This window comes from Fringilla coelebs (genome assembly GCF_963513975.1).
Source record: "Fringilla coelebs genome assembly, chromosome: 21".
Classification (NCBI taxonomy): Eukaryota; Metazoa; Chordata; class Aves; order Passeriformes; family Fringillidae; genus Fringilla; species Fringilla coelebs.
The window spans coordinates 2,998,772-3,015,053 of NC_140047.1; the positions used below are offsets into that span (position 1 = coordinate 2,998,772).

General features: G+C 55.9%; 1 protein-coding gene across 1 annotated transcript; it reads left to right on the top strand.

Moving 5' to 3' along the window:
- The first annotated feature begins 9,952 nt into the window (after positions 1-9,952).
- LOC311161928 (glutamine synthetase) lies at positions 9,953-15,866 on the top strand. Its single transcript, XM_084219951.1, has 6 exons — positions 9,953-10,157; positions 10,729-10,890; positions 12,465-12,611; positions 13,436-13,563; positions 14,579-14,778; positions 15,053-15,866. Exons 1-6 carry the CDS (start codon positions 9,992-9,994, stop codon positions 15,372-15,374), a joined length of 1,125 nt encoding a protein of 374 aa, XP_084076077.1. The 5' UTR covers positions 9,953-9,991; the 3' UTR covers positions 15,375-15,866.
- Positions 15,867-16,282: the final 416 nt, after the last annotated feature.

The following is a 16,282-nucleotide window of genomic DNA, read 5'->3' on the forward strand; positions in this document are numbered from 1 at the left end:
TGGCTCTGCTGGCTCAGGTGTGAGGGACAGGGGCAGTGCCCAGAGCATTCCTGCCCTGCCAGGCTGGGACGGGTGGCACAAGCCCCAGGGTGGGTTTGGGGGGCCATGAACCTCCCCTGGCTCTGGGTGGGGTCCCCAGTGCTGTCCCCTCCCTCCAGGCTGGGTTTGTTGTGTCTGGGGGGTTGAGTCGGCCCCAGGGAGCCCAGGGACTCCTCTCTGAGGGGTGGGGGATGTCACCCTCCCTCGCTGCCCTGGCTCCTGCACCCCTCCCTGGGGCAGCCTCCTCTTCCTCCTGCCTGGCTCTGGGAGGAGGGCCTGGGGCTGCAGTGGGGCTGCAGTGGGGCTGCAGTGGGGCTGCAGTGGGGCTGCAGTGGGGCTGCTCCCTGCACAGGGACCCTCTGTGCCCTCACTGCCCCCAGGACAGCCCGAGCCTGTCTGTTCTGATCCCATGGGAGCTCTGTCCTCCTCCCCCAGGCAGGATGGGGGCCAGGGGCACTGGGGCCACCACAGCTGTCCCCAGACCAAGAGGGACCCAGCTCTGCCAGCTGGGCAGGGCTGTCCCCACAGTGCCACTGGCTGGGGACCAGCGGGGAGATCCCACATGCCCTGAGGTGACAGTGACATCTGTGTCCATGGGCTGGCCACTGGGGCAGTGACATCTGTGTTCATGGGCTGGTCCCTGTGACAGTGACATCTGTGTCCATGGGCTGGCCCCTGTGACAGTGACATTGGTGTCCATGGGCTGGCAGCTGTGACAGTGACATTGGTGTCCATGGGCTGGCCCCTGTGACAGTGACATTGGTGTCCATGGGCTGGTCCCTGTGACAGTGACATCTGTGTCCATGGGCTGGCAGCTGTGGCAGTGACATCGGTGTGCATGGGCTGGTCCCTGTGACAGTGACATCGGTGTCCATGGGCTGGCAGCTGTGACAGTGACATTTGTGTCCATGGGCTGGCCCCTGTGACAGTGACATCTGTGTCCATGGGCTGGCCATTGGGACAGTGACATCTGTGTCCATGGGCTGGCCCCTGTGACAGTGACATCTGTGCCCACGGGCTGGCCCCTGGGACTGCCCCTCCTGCTCTCCAGGCAGCCAGAGCTGCTGGAGTCTGAGCTCCCCCCGGAGCAGTCAGGGTGCCCCGGCTGGAGCAGGGGCTGCCCCGGGCTGGCTGCTGTGGAAGCAGATGTGGCCTCAGCCATTGTCCCCTGTGCCAGCAGCAGGGCGGGGCTGGGGCACAGGGAGGGCTCGGTGCAGTGACTGGGCAGGAGCAGGGCTGGGGCTGTTCAGGGGGGCAGGGGAGCACCCCGGGGTTTGCCCAGAGCTGAACAGGCTCAGGGTCCCACAGCTGTACCTGAGACTTCACTTTGTGACTTTTCCTGACTTGTGCTGTGGTCACTTGAGCCAAGAGGGCAGCAGAGCCTTCAGCAGCACCTTGGGTGCTGGAGTATGGATCACACTCTACTCTGACCCAGGGATGGGGCCACTGAGAGGTGTTTCAAAAACTTTAATTCCATTTTCAGTCTCAGGTGAAGGGTGAGACAATACAGATGTTATAATTCACACCATCACAATCAGAAGCTGTTTCTTAATTCCAATACTCTGTAAGTGTTTCTTGGCCTATCAGCTTTTGTCACACCATGCTGTAAGTGCCTCCAAGTCAATCATGTCAGCCCCTTTGTCACCCTGTGCCAGCCTTCTGTCACGTTTTGGGAATTTTCTACAAATCCATTTCCCACATTGGAAATGACACCTGTAAGGAGACTGAGCCCATCAGGGATGTCCCAGAGCTCTTGGTGCTCATTACCAAGGGCTAATTAGTGACTTTGCAGCGTGGGGAGGTGGGAGAGGGGGCGATTTGAGGTGGGAGAGCCGTGCCCTGGCTGGGTGGGAGCAGTGCAGGACCAGCAGCTGTGGGGATGCAGGGGAGAGGGGAGCAGGGACAAAGCTGCTCCTTGCAGGGGATTTCACTGCCAGGGTTTGGGCAGCTGGAGAGGGAGGTGCAGGAGGGGCTGTGCTCCATCCTGGGGAGTGAAACAGGAGAGGGATGGGGATGCAGAGAGCCCAGGGGATGGGGGCATGGACGGGGCTGCTGCTCCAGCTGCACCCAGAGCTCCCAGGGAGCAGCTCTGGGGGTCTCCAGCCTTGCTGGGGTGTTGGAGCCTGCTGGCCGAGCTGGGGCTCAGATTTGGGGGTGCAGAGGGGGGTGCTGGGCATGGCTGTGCCCCTCAGGGCTCATCAGCCCCACGTCACCAGTCTGAGGTGTTGGGTTTGGCTGCTGAGCCAGGGGAAATCCACAGGAACAGAGATGTCCCTGCTCCTGCTGGGAAGCACAGGAGGGGCAGGGGAGGCTGAGGGGAGGATGAGGATGAGGGGAGGATGAGGGGAGGATGAGGATGAGGGGAGGATGAGGATGAGGATGAGGATGAGGATGAGGTGAGGATGAGGATGAGGATGAGGATGAGGATGAGGATGAGGATGAGGATGAGGGGAGGATGAGGATGAGGATGAGGATGAGGATGAGGATGAGGATGAGGATGAGGTGAGGATGAGGATGAGGATGAGGATGAGGATGAGGATGAGGATGAGGATGAGGATGAGGATGAGGATGAGGATGAGGATGAGGATGAGGATGAGGTGAGGATGAGGGGAGGATGAGGATGAGGTGAGGATGAGGGGAGGATGAGGATGAGGGGAGGATGAGGTGAGGATGAGGTGAGGCTGAGGATGAGGTGAGGATGAGGATGAGGGGAGGATGAGGGGAGGATGCAGCAGCACCTCACCCCAGTCAGTGCTGGGAGAGCACCCCAGGATTTGGGCAGTGGCAGAAGCTGCCACTCAGTGCTGTCCAGAGGGAATTGTGTTGGGAGCTCAGGATGAGCATCCAGGGGGAGAGAACTCTGCAGTGGCTGTGGCAGGAAAACAAAGCTGGGTCAGCTTAATCTCAGCTGGGAAAGGGAGGGGAACCAGCATGGATGGGGATGTCCTGCTGGAGAGCAAAAGGAATTAAACAAGGCCAAAATGACACACTTAGAGAGTGTTTTCACCCAGAACAAGGGATTTTCTGGGGCTCTGGTTTGGTTTAAATCCACATTAAAGCCCCACCAAGGGGAGCTTCTGGTTCTCCCTGTGTAGGAGCTGGATTGAGTTACAGCCTCTGAGGCTCGAGCCCAGTGCCCAGAGTGCTGAAGCACATCTGGCTGCTTTGCTCTGCAAGAACCTGCCAGAATTTACCTTTCCTTTGGGAAGAGGCCTGCAATAAGCTGGCAGTGAGGTGCTTTTCCCTAGAAAACCAACATTTTGCCCCCAAAATACCCACCCAGGTACACCAGAGGCCTCAGACACGGCCCCTCTTCAAGGCAGCCTCATTCTCTGTAGCAAAGGCCAAACCCTGCAAGCTCTAAAGTTGCCTTAAAAGTGCTTAATTCACTTTTTTACCAGTCCCAGCTCCTGAAATCATGTGATTGCAAGGAGATGACATTGCTGAGGAAAGCACTGAGGTTTGGGTCAGCACTGAGAAAACAAAAACCACCAGCAAGGAGCCTCCTCCTGTTTCCTTCAGAAAAATCCCCTCATGACTGGGACAAACCCGGTGGCGCTGGCTCGGAGGCTCTGCTGGCAGAGCCAGGCTCAGTGTGGGCAGGGAGGGAAGTGAAAAAGCTTTGCATTTGTGTAAGGCTGCAAAAATGGGGTTGCCAAACAGGATACAGGCTGGGAAACCAGCTGGGCAAGGAGGCTGTGGCTGCCTGGGTGCTGGTGCTGATAATTGTATTTACTTTCAAAGGAGTTGATCTTTTTGGTGGCTCACTGCTTGTTTAGACTCTGCTCTGAGCACTCTGCTGCTGTGGGAGCTCTGGTGCACTGAGATTTTTGATATTCAGTTTTGCTGAAATGAATGCTGCTGGTGAGAATTTGCATCCCAGGGTTCTGGCTGGAGCCTGGGGAAGGATGTCCCAGAATTACAGAATCATCTAGCTGGAAAAGACCTTTAAGATCATCAAGTCCAACTGTGAGCCCAGCACTACCACTGCTCAGCACTGAGCCTCAAGAGCAGATTCTCACATTCCAGGGATGGGTGACTCCATCTTTTCCTGCCTGGCTCTGGGTGATGCCAGGGGAGCTTTGGGTGAAATTCAGCCCAGCTGGTCACCCAAACCTCCCTGCCCAGTGGGTTTTGTGCTCCCTCCCTGCCCTGGCAATCAGCTCTTTGGCTGGAGGTTCTCCCTGGCACTTTGGTTTCCTGGGGTCAGGATGTGCCACTTGTCCCCTCCTTCCCCCCCAATTTCTCTTGCTGCAGCCTGAAGGGGTTGTCACAGGATTACAAAGGGAATTCAGATGGAAGCCTGGCAGGGGGAGGCTGTTTGGGGTTTATTCTGTCCGTGGGCTGCTCAGGGATGCTCGGGGCAGCTCTGCTGAGCCCTTTTTGCTGCCTTGAAGCAGAAAAGCCTCACCCTTACAAATGTACACACACCCCCAAAATGTGATTTAGCCTGGAGAAAAGGAGGCTCAGAGTCTTTTCCAACCTCACAGGTTCTGTGAGTCTGTGAAAATGATTTCCAGGAGCTTTCTGCAAACAGCCCTAATGCAGCTCTGTGCTGGGAGGGAGCCTGGCCTGCTCTGGAGCTCACCCAGACCTGTGAGGCTGCAGGGAATCCCTGCAGGGGAGGGCTGCTAATCCTGCCTGGGTGGAAGGATTTCAGCTTTGCAGGGTTGGTGCTGGGTGCTGTTTGGGTTGGGACTGTGGCTTTCCCAGGCATATTCAAGTATGACATAAATAATGATGTGTATGTGCATATATAGATGCATTTATAGGCCATATATATGTGTATTTCTATGCCATAAATATGTATCTCTATGTCATATATATGTATTTATATGTCATGTATATGTATTTATAAGTAATATATATGTATTTTAATGTCATATTTATTTATAAATTATATATATTTATGTTATAAATATGTATTTATATGCCATATATATGTATTTAAATGTCATATATATGTATTCATTTATGTGTCATATATATATGTGTATTTATATGCCATATATATGTATTTATATATCATATATATGCAATTATATGCCATATATAGGTATTTATATTTTTATATAGATGTATTTATATATCATATATATGTGTAATTATATGCCATATAGATATGTATTTCTATGTTTTATATATATGTATTTATATGTCATATATATGTATTGATATACCGTGTATGTGTATTTATACACCATATATATGTATTTATACACCATGTATATGTATTTATATGCCATGTATATGTATTTATACACCATATATATGTGTTTATACACCATATATATGTATTTATATGCCATGTATATGTATTTATACACCATATATATGTGTTTATACACCATATATATGTATTTATACACCATGTATATGTATTTATACGCCATATATATTTATTTAAATGTCATATATATGTATTTATATGTGTGTGCACAGGAAAAGGTATGGCAGCACTATTTGAATGAAGGCAAAGTGGTTTGGGTGCAAGTCTGAGGAGATTTGCTGTTGCCTGAATGTGTTTTAATTGCAAAGGAAAGCCATCAGTTCAGCAGTTTTGCAGGAAGGTGTGAGAGTGGCCGTGTGCTGGGCACAGGGGGATGCCAGCACAGCCCCCCTGGCACAGGGTGGTCCCTGCTGGACCCCTCGGAGTGGCTCTGACCGCCCTGCCCCATCACAGGGGCACCCCCCAGCCCCCCGGGGTCCCTCAGCTGCAGGAGTGCCCCTCTCCCAGCCCCTCTAATCCCTTTATGGTGTTTGTGCCGGGCTCCTCCTGCCGATCCTGCTCTTTGCCTTCCCTCTAATCTCCCCATGGAACTGTTGGGCAGGACAAAAACCAGCCCGGGTTGGTGACAGCGACCCCGGGGAGAGGGAATGCTCTCCTGGGGCTCTGGGAGGTGCTGTGGGGGTTTAACAACCAGGGAGGGATTCCCTCCCTTCTGAGCAGCTCCTGAATCCTGGAGGAGGATTTAGAGTAAAACCAGAACTCTCTCTCCATCCCCAAATCCCTGCTTTGTGCCCAAGGATGTTCCTTCTTGGGCAAGTGGATGGAGGGATGTGACAGCCAGGGCTCGGCCCCCTGCCCTGCTGCAGCGCCAGGGGAAGGTGTAATAAATCACCACAGGATGTAAATGAGTCCATGTTTAACCACTTTGTGGTAAAACAGATTGTGTTACTGAAGAGTTTCAATCTGAGAAATTTCTTAGTGTTTTGTTAACCTATCCTATCAAAGCAAGAAATATCTTTGGTGTATTTTGGCAAGGCTGGGAAATGCTCAGGCTGATAAAGCCTCGAAGTCAGAGAGATAAAACCTGGAAGAAGGATTTGGGGCTTGGCCAGGTCTCCCTAGGCTGGGTCTCCAGACTGATCCAAGAAAAGACACCAGGCAGAGGAACAGCCCTGCTGCATCCTGCATCCCTGTGGGCACGGGGGTGACATCCCAGATGGCTCCAGAGGGGATGGCTGGTCCAGGCTGGAGCAGCACAGCAGAATCAGCTTCTCTCCCTCCACGTGGGGAAACCCCTCTGCTGCAGCTCTGAACGGGCTTCACAAAGTCCTCAGGAGATTTAATCTGTGACCTTTTACTTCTCCAAGGACACCCCTGCTCCCTTTCCTGCCCTCGGCTCCGACCTTGGGCCAGTGGCTGATTCTGGGAGCCTGCTGGAGGTTAATATTTACTGTACCTGGCGTGGAGGGGAGCAGGCAGGAGCCCGCTGATTGCAGAGCCGGGGCTTGTTTGGGGGAAATGTTATTGCAGAGCCTCGGGGAGCCAGGTGTGAATTGTGCTGCAGTTCGTTGTTGGTGTAACAGGATTGTTGCTATGGAAATGGCTGGAATTAGGCATGGGGAGGTGAGGCTTGATCCCAGGAAAAACTGACTAAGCAGGTGCCCAAACTTACAGGGCAGAAATGCTTTTTCCTGCTTACCAAAACCCTTTTTAGAGTGAAATCATTGTGTATATTTGGTGAGCTGCCTCGGGGGTGGCATTTGGGCAGGGATGGCACCGTGGCACTTGGGGACCTGGTGTAGTGGTGGCCTTGGCAGGGCTGGGGTAACAGCTGGGCTCAGCGACCTTTTCCAGCCTTAGGAATTCTGTGATTCCACTCCTGTGCCCCCTCAGGCTGCTGCTGTCCCTGCTGTCCCCAAACACCACAACCCCACCGTGCTTGCCCTCCTGGGGCAGGGGGGCTCTGACCAGGTGAGGGATTATTGGTGTTTGTTCTGTCTTCTCCTTTTGCCTGTTTTGGTGCTCAGTGATTCCAGCTGCTCGCAGAGGAGCTTCCCAATCCAGGTTACTGGGTTAAGTCAGCCTGGATTTTGTTCCATTTCTCCCTGGGTTTGAGCCCACTCAAGCTCTGGGGTGTTTCTGCACAGGTGGGCACATCCAGGAGGGAAGCCAGAGGGATAAAATGAGGCTCTCCCCCACCCAGCTGAGTCAGGGAGGTGCAGGGTCTCGGCAGAACGCTCCTATCACACTGAGCACAGCCGTGCTGGTCCTGCTGGCTCTGGAGGATGCAGCGCCCCTCTCCTCGGTGGGGTTTGCAATCCTTCCCAAGGGATGCAGATCCATCCCTGCACTTTCTGCTCAGCATCAGCCGCTGCTTCTGCAGCCCTGAGGCCGGTCCCGCGGGCTCCAGCTCCCCAGGCAGGATGGAGATGGAGATGGAGATGATGGAGATGGAGGTGGGACAGGGAGCCGAGGACCCGGCGGAGCCGCTGTCGCCTCCCCGGCACGGCTCCGGCTCGGTGTTGCTCGGTGTTGCAACGCCTCCGGGAAAGGGCTGCACAGCCAGGGGCGCATTTCCTCCTGCCCTGGGACGATTTCCAAACAAGAATGAGGAAATGCTGAGCTTTGCAGTCACATTCGTGGATGTGTCCCTAAAATACCCGCAGAGGGAGGCGGCTGCACCCCAGCTTCAGTCGCAGGAGACCCTGAATGTCACCGGGGCGGCGACAAGGACACGGGGGAGACCGACGTGGCTCTGCCACCGCCGCTCCAGGGACCTTGGGCACATGCCCGTGTGCCAAGCTCCTTCCCAGGCGCTCTGCTCGGGCAGCACCCACGAGCTGTGGGGTGGGTGACGTCTGGCCCGCCCGCAGCCCGCTGCCACTGATGTCACCGCCCGGTCGCCGAAATTGCTAATTAAGTTTTGTTTCTGTCGCTGCCAATCTCATTTCCTGGTTCTTGTGCAATCCCAAGTGCTTTCAGGTTTCTTCCCGATTCTTTATCTGCCTGCGGGACCAAAACACCTTCAGAAGAAAAACAGAGCTGATGTCTTGGGTCAGTGCCCGGGGAGGAGATGTCCTGTGGGGGGCAATCAAGCGTGAAGCAGTTTTTTTTAAGCTGCTCTGGTGTTTTGCAGAAAAAACATTCCTGGGGGTGAGTCAGGCAGCCACAAACATGAGGCTGTCTTAAGAACCGGCGGAATTAGCAAAAACCCGGCTGCTTTTGAGCCCAGTCATGCCTTAAAGCCCTTTCTCCTTTTGTAACATCGGAAAACTGCTTGAAACCCGAGGCTGGAGTCGAGGCGCGCTCACCCCGCCGGGCTTGCCTGGGGGGTTGTTTGGAATCTTGCCCTCCTCCCAGAAAGAAATCCGGGAGTATTTTGAGATAAGCCCCGGAGGCGCCGGCACGGGCAGTGCCCGTGCTGGCTGTGCCCGTGCTGGCTGTGCCCTGGCACGTTTGGGGTCTGTCTGCCCCGACACGTGGGAGCCTCTCACGAAGGATCTGTGGAAAACTGGGAAGGCAGCGATGCGTTTAATTCACCTAATTGGATCTGCGTTCGGCTCAATAGCTGGAAATTGCGGCTATATTGAAATAATCGACTCAAATTCACACCTGTTGGCCGAGGATTTTTAGCTGACTGTAAATCACAGCAGAGCCTGTGCTGAGTGTGGATAGTTTGGGGGGTTTAAAGAGACTCTGCTACGCTCTGGTGCTTAAAAATTGTGCTTTAACTCAGCGGCTTATAGATGGGAAGGGTTGAAGTAGGAGATCGCGGTGTTTTCCCAGCAGCTCTCCCTGCAGCTCTCAGCCTTTCCTCTTTTCCTTTCCAAGGAAAGCCTTGGGGCCAAACCCAGCCCTGCAGCCACGGGGGGCTGAAGCCGGGTGGGAAGCGGTCGTTCCTGGGGTGGCCAGGGCAGGATGGGGGGAGAGAGGTAGCGCTAGGGCTGCCAGGCATCTGGCTGCTCCTGTCCTCGGGAATCTGGCTGTCCCTGTCCCCACGGATTGGGCTGCCCCTGTCCCAATCTCGTTGCCACTGATGTCCCCAGGACCACCCAGGCACCCAGATCCATTCCATCACACATCCACATGGTCCCAGCCAGGTTTCGGGGTGCTGGGGGAGCACAACCCAGCAGCCTCCCCAGCTCCCTCCCGGCAGCAACTTAGCAGCGCTGGGAGAAAAACACCTGCACGCGTGTACGAGGGCAACCCTGCACAAATAAGGGGCCAAAAGGGATGACACACGCAGAGAGGGGACCGAAGGTGGTGAATAAAATTTTCAATGAGTAACACCTGCTTCTTTAAATAAACAATAAGTTATTTAGCCCATAACTCACAGCTTTAAATAAATAAAGCGATGCCTTAGCCGTGAGATAGCCGTCGTTTTTAATAAGTAATATTTTAATAAGAAAAGAAAACAATACTAAACGTCCTCAGTGGGTGTCCCGGAGGTTGGGGCCGGGCCCGACGCTGCCGACCCGGGGCGGAGCCGCCTCCGCGCCGCCCCCGGACCGCGGGCGCCTTTAAAGCGCGGGCGGAGCGGGCGCGGGCAGCGCTGGGGCCGGTGAGCGCGGGGTGACGGGTTCGAATCCCGCTGGGGGAGGCAGCCGGGGGGGGACGCGGGGTGGCTCGTTATGGGCTGGGAGGTTGGTTTGTAGCATACCCCTGGGGAGATGGGCCGGGGGTGACGTGCACTCACCTGTGAGCCCCCGCAGGGCCGTCGCCATGTCGGTGTCGCACAGCTCCAGGCTGAACAAGCTGGTGCGGGAGCAGTACATGAGGCTGCCCCAGGATGGGAGGGTTCAGGTCACCTACGTCTGGATCGACGGCAGCGGCGAGGGCGTGCGCTGCAAGAGCAGGACCCTCGATAAGGAGCCCAAGAGCATCGAAGGTAACGCGGCTGCTTGTCCCTCGGGTGATGGGTGGTGTGCAGGAGGGCCCTGAGCATCGCCTGGGAAAAGTTCTGGGGGTGCTTCGGGCGGTGGGAGCTGGGACGGGCTCTCCCGGGTTGTGTGGCACCAGTGATACCTGTTGCAGCTGGCTGGTGGGGTTATACCAAGCAGCAGGGTAAATATCCAACCTGCGTCCCTGCGGTTTGCTTAATCCGCTAATCTCTGCTATTAGCGCTGGGCGGGAAGGGGAGGATGAGTTCCTCGCCCCTTTCCTCCAGGTAAACAGACATGGAGACGTGTCGGCATCTGGATGGGGTTTGGCAGAGGGAGGTGGAGTGGCTGGGACTGATCCTGCCCGTGCCTGATGGTGCTGGGGTGGGGTGAGCACTGATGCCAGGGAGCACCGATGGGCTCCGGGGATGTGCAAGAAAACCTTTGTGGCTGACATCCCAGGAGCTCGGCACCCTTTGGGTGCTCCATGCTGGATCTGAGCCGCCAGCACTTGGCACAATCCGTATGTGGGCCTTTCCTCAGCCTCACTCCCACCTCCGTCCCCCTCCTGCCCCGCAGATGTCCCCGAGTGGAATTTCGATGGCTCCAGCACGGCACAGGCAGAGGGCTCCAACAGTGACATGTTCCTGGTGCCTGTCTGCATGTTCAGGGACCCCTTTTGCCTGGATCCCAACAAGCTGGTGCTCTGCGAAGTGCTGAAGTACAACAGGAAGCCCGCAGGTGAGCACCCCCAGCTCCCGAGGGTCACCCCCTTATTATTTAGGGTGTCACCTCCCCTGGGGCGCAGCTGAGCTCCGAGCACGGCCCGAGGCTCCGGAATCCGAGCGCTGGTGGCGGTGCTTGTTTGCAGGAAGCTGTTTTAGTGGCACGGGGCGAGGAGAAGAGCAGCGAAGGCGACTCCCGGCTCGTGAGCCCGAGCTCGCCCAGCCCCGGGGGGAGCGGGAGCTGGAAGTGCGGGGTTCTGACGTGCCGGGGTTGTGGTGGCTCTTCTCGCTGGTGGGAGGCTGCAGAAAATGAAGGAGAAGATGCTGAGACGGCGTGTGCTCGCTCAGTGACCTTTTGCAAACTGGCCCAGAACGCGCGGCTCTGGCTCTTATCGCCGAGGCTGCAGTCGCAGGAGCCTGCGGTCCGTCTTGTCCCTGTGATAAAGCCCCAAACACAGGAAAAGGAGCCTGCTTGCAGGGACGCGCCGAGGGGCTCCCGGAGGGGTTATTTGCCGGCAAACAACCGGATATTTGCCACTCGAGCAGGGCTGAGCCCCGCTGGGTGTGCGGGGGAGGGAGAGGGCATCTGCGGGTGATGCAGCTCGGCCGGGAGAGCAGCGGGCAGGGATGGTGAAAGACGGGGCTGATTCCTCCTCCAGCAGCGTCCAGACACGGGTGGGGGAAGTGTTTAGGTTGAGATTCCGTCAGCTCCTCCACCGGAGGAGTTTGTAAAGAGAGCCTCTGTTCCTGGGGCTCCCTGGGCACAGAGGGCTCAGCCCAGAGCCCTGATGGTGAGAGGGGTGCACCCTCCAGCCCTCCCCCGGTGGGTTTCCATGGACCTTAAGGGATCTGTGGGCTCAGGGGAAGAAATAGTCTTAGCTTTGCTCTCCATCCGCCACTGCTTCCCTCCAGCCCCACGCTCTGTGGTAGCTGCTCTGGGTTTTTTTTTTTTTTTTTTTTGCAAGTTAGGGCAGAATGTGCAGCCTGGAGCCTGCCTGTCCCTGTCACAGCAGTTTTTCAGCCTTTTTCGCTGAAGTCTTGGTCCAAGCTCTCATTCCCCTTGCCTGGCTCGTTCATGTCTGGACAGTTCTCTGCTATCTGTGCTTTCCTGGCAAAGCCCCAGTTGCCTTGAGCACCTCAAAAGGCCAAGGCAGGGCCAGCCAGTCTGGATGCTAACCAAAACCATGGAGCTGCAGAAAGATAAGGATAATTAAGATGAGGCTGGTAGAAAGAGGATGGGGGTGAAGGAGTGATGGAAGTCCCTTTTCCCAGGTCTGCTGAATGCCTGTAGGATGGGGCTGGGGTAAGGTTCCTCATCTCTCAGTGAGTAAGAGGAGGAGGATGGACCATCAGCAGTGGTTTGGAGAACAGGGTAATTAAACCCTCTTGACCTGTGGCCTGATACTCCAGTGATGGAGTAACTGTGAGGAGGAATTTGGTGAGCAGGAAGGGGATTCACTCATTATTTCCTTAAGGCTTCTGTGGGAAGCACTTGGCAGCGGTGGAGCCTGGGTCTCAAGGCGGGATGGAGCAGAGTGTGGTGGGTGCTGGCTCACAGCACAGCTCTAACCCAGACCTCTCTGCCCCCAGAGACCAACCTGAGACACACGTGCAAGAAAGTCATGGACCTGGTGAAGGACAGCCACCCCTGGTTCGGGATGGAGCAGGAGTACACCCTGCTGGGCATCAACGGCCACCCCTACGGCTGGCCCGACAACGGCTTCCCCGGCCCGCAGGGTAAGAGCTCCCTCCTGCCCCAGCCCAAATCCCCCTGCTGCTCGTGGGGTGCTGGGAGGTGGCACTGAGCCCATCCCCAGCCTCGGTGCAGCTCTGGATGACCCCAGGTAGGGGCTGTTTGCCGAGATCACCTGGTGCCCCGTGGCTCACGTGAGCCGCTCCCGCCGGACCCTGCTTGCACAAACAGCTCAGCTGCACGACTTGTTTGGCAAGGGCTGGAGAACTGGGCTGGAAAAACCTCCTCCCCTTGGCTGTTGAGGAAAGGGCTTGGCATGGTGCGTTGTGCCCTCCTGCAGCAGCGAGCCAGCTCCTCAGCTGCCTCCTGCGACAGAGCCAGAGGTTTCCCAAGCTGATTTTTGTGTGGACTGGCTGCTTACAACATCTCCCTTCCCCCAGGGGGGGAGAAGATCTTTGCCTTACCTGCTTGAATGAGGAAGATATCAAACGCCAGCGAATTGGATTTTCTAGCTGTGAACAATGCCAGCTGTTGTCAGAACAATCTCGGAAGCTTGATGTGCTCAGAGGGTGAGGGAGGTGCCCCGGGGCAGACCAAACTTCCCTTATCTGGAGGCCACCTCCCAGTTGATGTGTTACAAGTATTATTGAGCAGCCCAGATAAGGCTGAGGTTGCACAGATGAACTGCTCATGCTGCTAGTCCTGGAGCTGGGGTCGGTGGTTTGATGTTGTGTGGAGAGAAACATCATTTTAATTCCCATAAATCTTCTGCCCATGGCAGCAGGTACCTGGGAGAGCAGGATTACGTTACGATGCTGTTGTGGCTCCCCAAAGTTTTCCTTGGGTGGTGACTCCTTGTTCTTTCCAGGCCCCTATTACTGCGGGGTTGGAGCAGATAAGGTGTACGGGCGTGATATCGTGGAGTCCCACTACAAGGCTTGTCTCTATGCGGGGGTGAAGATATGTGGCACCAATGCCGAGGTGATGCCCTCCCAGGTACGTGTGCATGGCCCCAGGCAGCCCATTCCCAGGGATGGATACGGGGCTGGAATAACCCAGCAACTCCCAGTTCCTCTGGAACACCAAATCCAGGGACTCCTCACATCTGTTTTACTTAGGTGGGAGCAGCTGCGTTGCTCAAATGGAAATGTGCATTTGATTTTCTCCTAAGTCACCCCAAGCTCCTTGCACAGCTCAGCCTGAGCTCTGGCTGCCAGAGCAGAGCTGGGAGCTCCCCCGTGGGAGCAGGATGTGGGGGATGGGAGCTGGGATGGGCTGCAGGAGCACCATGTGGAGTGATGGGGTCTGAGTGCTGTTCTGGAACTGGGAACCGGGAAGCTCGGGTGGGACATGGCCTTGGGGAGCAGTTGGGAGGATTTGGGTTTATCTAGGAGTGAGCAGCAGGGAGCCCCTGATTGCATTAGGCAGGTGGCCAGACTGACCGGCTGTGGGTCCTGCTGCTGATGTGGCAGTGATAACAGGGGCTTATCAGCAGTGGAGCTGAGGTGGGACTTTTACCCACCCTGCTGTTTGCCCCAAATTCTTAAGGGTCCTTCTTGGCTGCCTTCCACATCCTGGGCTCAGACTCTTCCATGCCAGCAGCCACAAAGACGTCACCCTGTGCTTAGTAACCGTGGGTGGTGCAACCCTGGCTCCAGCCAGGCAGGGAGCAGCCCTGGGAAGGACTAACAGGCTCCTCATTAATCCTCTGCCCTGTTTGCAGTGTGGGCTGGGGGTCCGGCTCACAGCAGCTCCAGCCTCTGTCAGATATGTTTATTTACCTCTGTTTTGATTAAAAACCCTTCTGATATGCTCTACATAGCGATGAGCAGTTTCTTCCCATTTTTTTTGCATGCCAAAGTTGTCCTGTTGCTTGCCTCAGTGCTCCCCATTCTTTTTGCCGATTCCCAAGGGTAACATTCAGCCACAGCTGAGGCTGGGGGTGGCAGAGATGTGGCTGGGGAGGCACCCACCTGCCCATCCTTACCTGTGCATCTGCTTGCCCTTCCAGTGGGAATTCCAGGTGGGCCCGTGTGAAGGCATTGAGATGGGGGATCACCTCTGGATGGCTCGGTTCATCCTGCACCGTGTCTGCGAGGACTTTGGGGTTGTGGCCACTCTGGACCCCAAACCGATGACCGGCAACTGGAACGGCGCCGGGTGTCACACCAACTACAGCACCGAGGAGATGCGCAGAGAGGGGGGTCTCAAGTGAGTCCTGGGGGTCTCAAGGGGAGTCTCAGGACTCAAGTGAGTCCTTGGGGGCTCCCTGGGGTGTACCTGGGAGTTTGGGGGTGTCCTGGACCACATGGAAGTGTCTCCCTACCTGTGTGGCTGCACCAGGCAGTGTTGGAACATTCCCAGCTCATTATTTTAAGAGCAGCTGATTACATGGAGGATCCCTTGGGCCGTCCTTGTCCCTGCACAGGAGGAGGGGGTGACACCCCCCAAACGGACCCGCTGAACCCCCTCTGCTCTCCCACAGGCACATCGAAGCTGCCATCGAGAAGCTGAGCAAGCGGCACGATTACCACATCTGCGTGTACGACCCGCGGGGCGGCAGGGACAACTCCCGGCGCCTCACCGGCCACCACGAGACCTCCAGCATCTTCGAGTTCTCCGCCGGCGTGGCCAACCGAGGCGCCAGCATCCGCATCCCGCGCCAGGTGGGCCAGGACGGTTATGGCTACTTCGAGGACCGGCGGCCGGCGGCCAACTGCGACCCCTACGCCGTCACCGAGGCCATCATGAGGACGACGGTGCTGAACGAGACCGGGGTGGAGACCAAGGACTACGCTGAGCACTGAGGCACCAGGGTGCGTGGAGGTTCTGGTGCCCACAGTAGCTTCTCCCGTGGGATTTGTGCCTGTGCGGTGTCTTCAGCTGCAAGCTCAGACTCTTTAGGAACCTCGCTTCTGGTCTTGTGAAACTTTGCCTTAGAAATATGTATTTTATAGCAAGAGGGAGGGGCCCAACCTATTTTCTCAATTACTTTGTTCTGGTTCCTGGTTTTAGGTCATGAGGTTGGTTTTTTTTTTTAAAACTTGGATTGAATTTTTTTTCCCCCGATGGACTTTACACTGTGATGTACATAGATTCCAACGTGGATGCTGCAGCTGCGGCTGTTTGCACCTGTGGAGGGGGGGTGCTTTTTTTTTTCCATATCTCTGTTGCAAGGAAATGATAATAAATAATTTTCCTGGCTGCGTGGCAGCTGGGTTATGCTGTAGTGAGTGCATTTTCCTGTAGCTCCTAGAGCTCCGTGGAGTTTTTCATTTGGGTGGTGCTGGTGGGTTGCAGCTACTGAGCGGCCTGGGCAGGAGTTGAGGAGCGGACATGCTGGAGGATCCTTGAGGCAGGTGCCTGGAGCTGCCTTGCCTCATTTTCTGGACCAAAGGCCATCTCCTTCCATCGTGATCCCAAAGGCAAACAGAGCAGTGCGGGCTGAGCAAACAGCGGCCGGAGCAGCAGCTGGCGGGCGTTTACACAGGGTGTGTGCTGCTGAGTCAGCACTGCCAGCCCGGCCCCGAGCACAGCCAGCACAGCCCTCCCCTCTGGGGACACCTTTGGGTGCAGCAGGGGACCCTGGGGACTTCCCCCCTGCTGCCTTGGTGAACCACAAGTCATGGTGCAGCTCCTTGGGTTGGAGTCTCTTCACAAGGTGGAGGCAATAGATTTATTGATAGAATCACAGAAGGGTTTGGTTTGGAAGGGA

Coding starts and splice junctions, on each gene's coding strand:
- LOC311161928 (XM_084219951.1), top strand. CDS start 9,992: ATGTCGGTGTCGCACAGCTCCAGGCTGAACAAGCTGGTGCGGGAGCAG. Junction 12,612..13,435: donor CGGCTTCCCCGGCCCGCAGG/GTAAGAGCTCCC, acceptor TGTTCTTTCCAG/GCCCCTATTACTGCGGGGTT. Junction 14,779..15,052: donor CGCAGAGAGGGGGGTCTCAA/GTGAGTCCTGGG, acceptor GCTCTCCCACAG/GCACATCGAAGCTGCCATCG.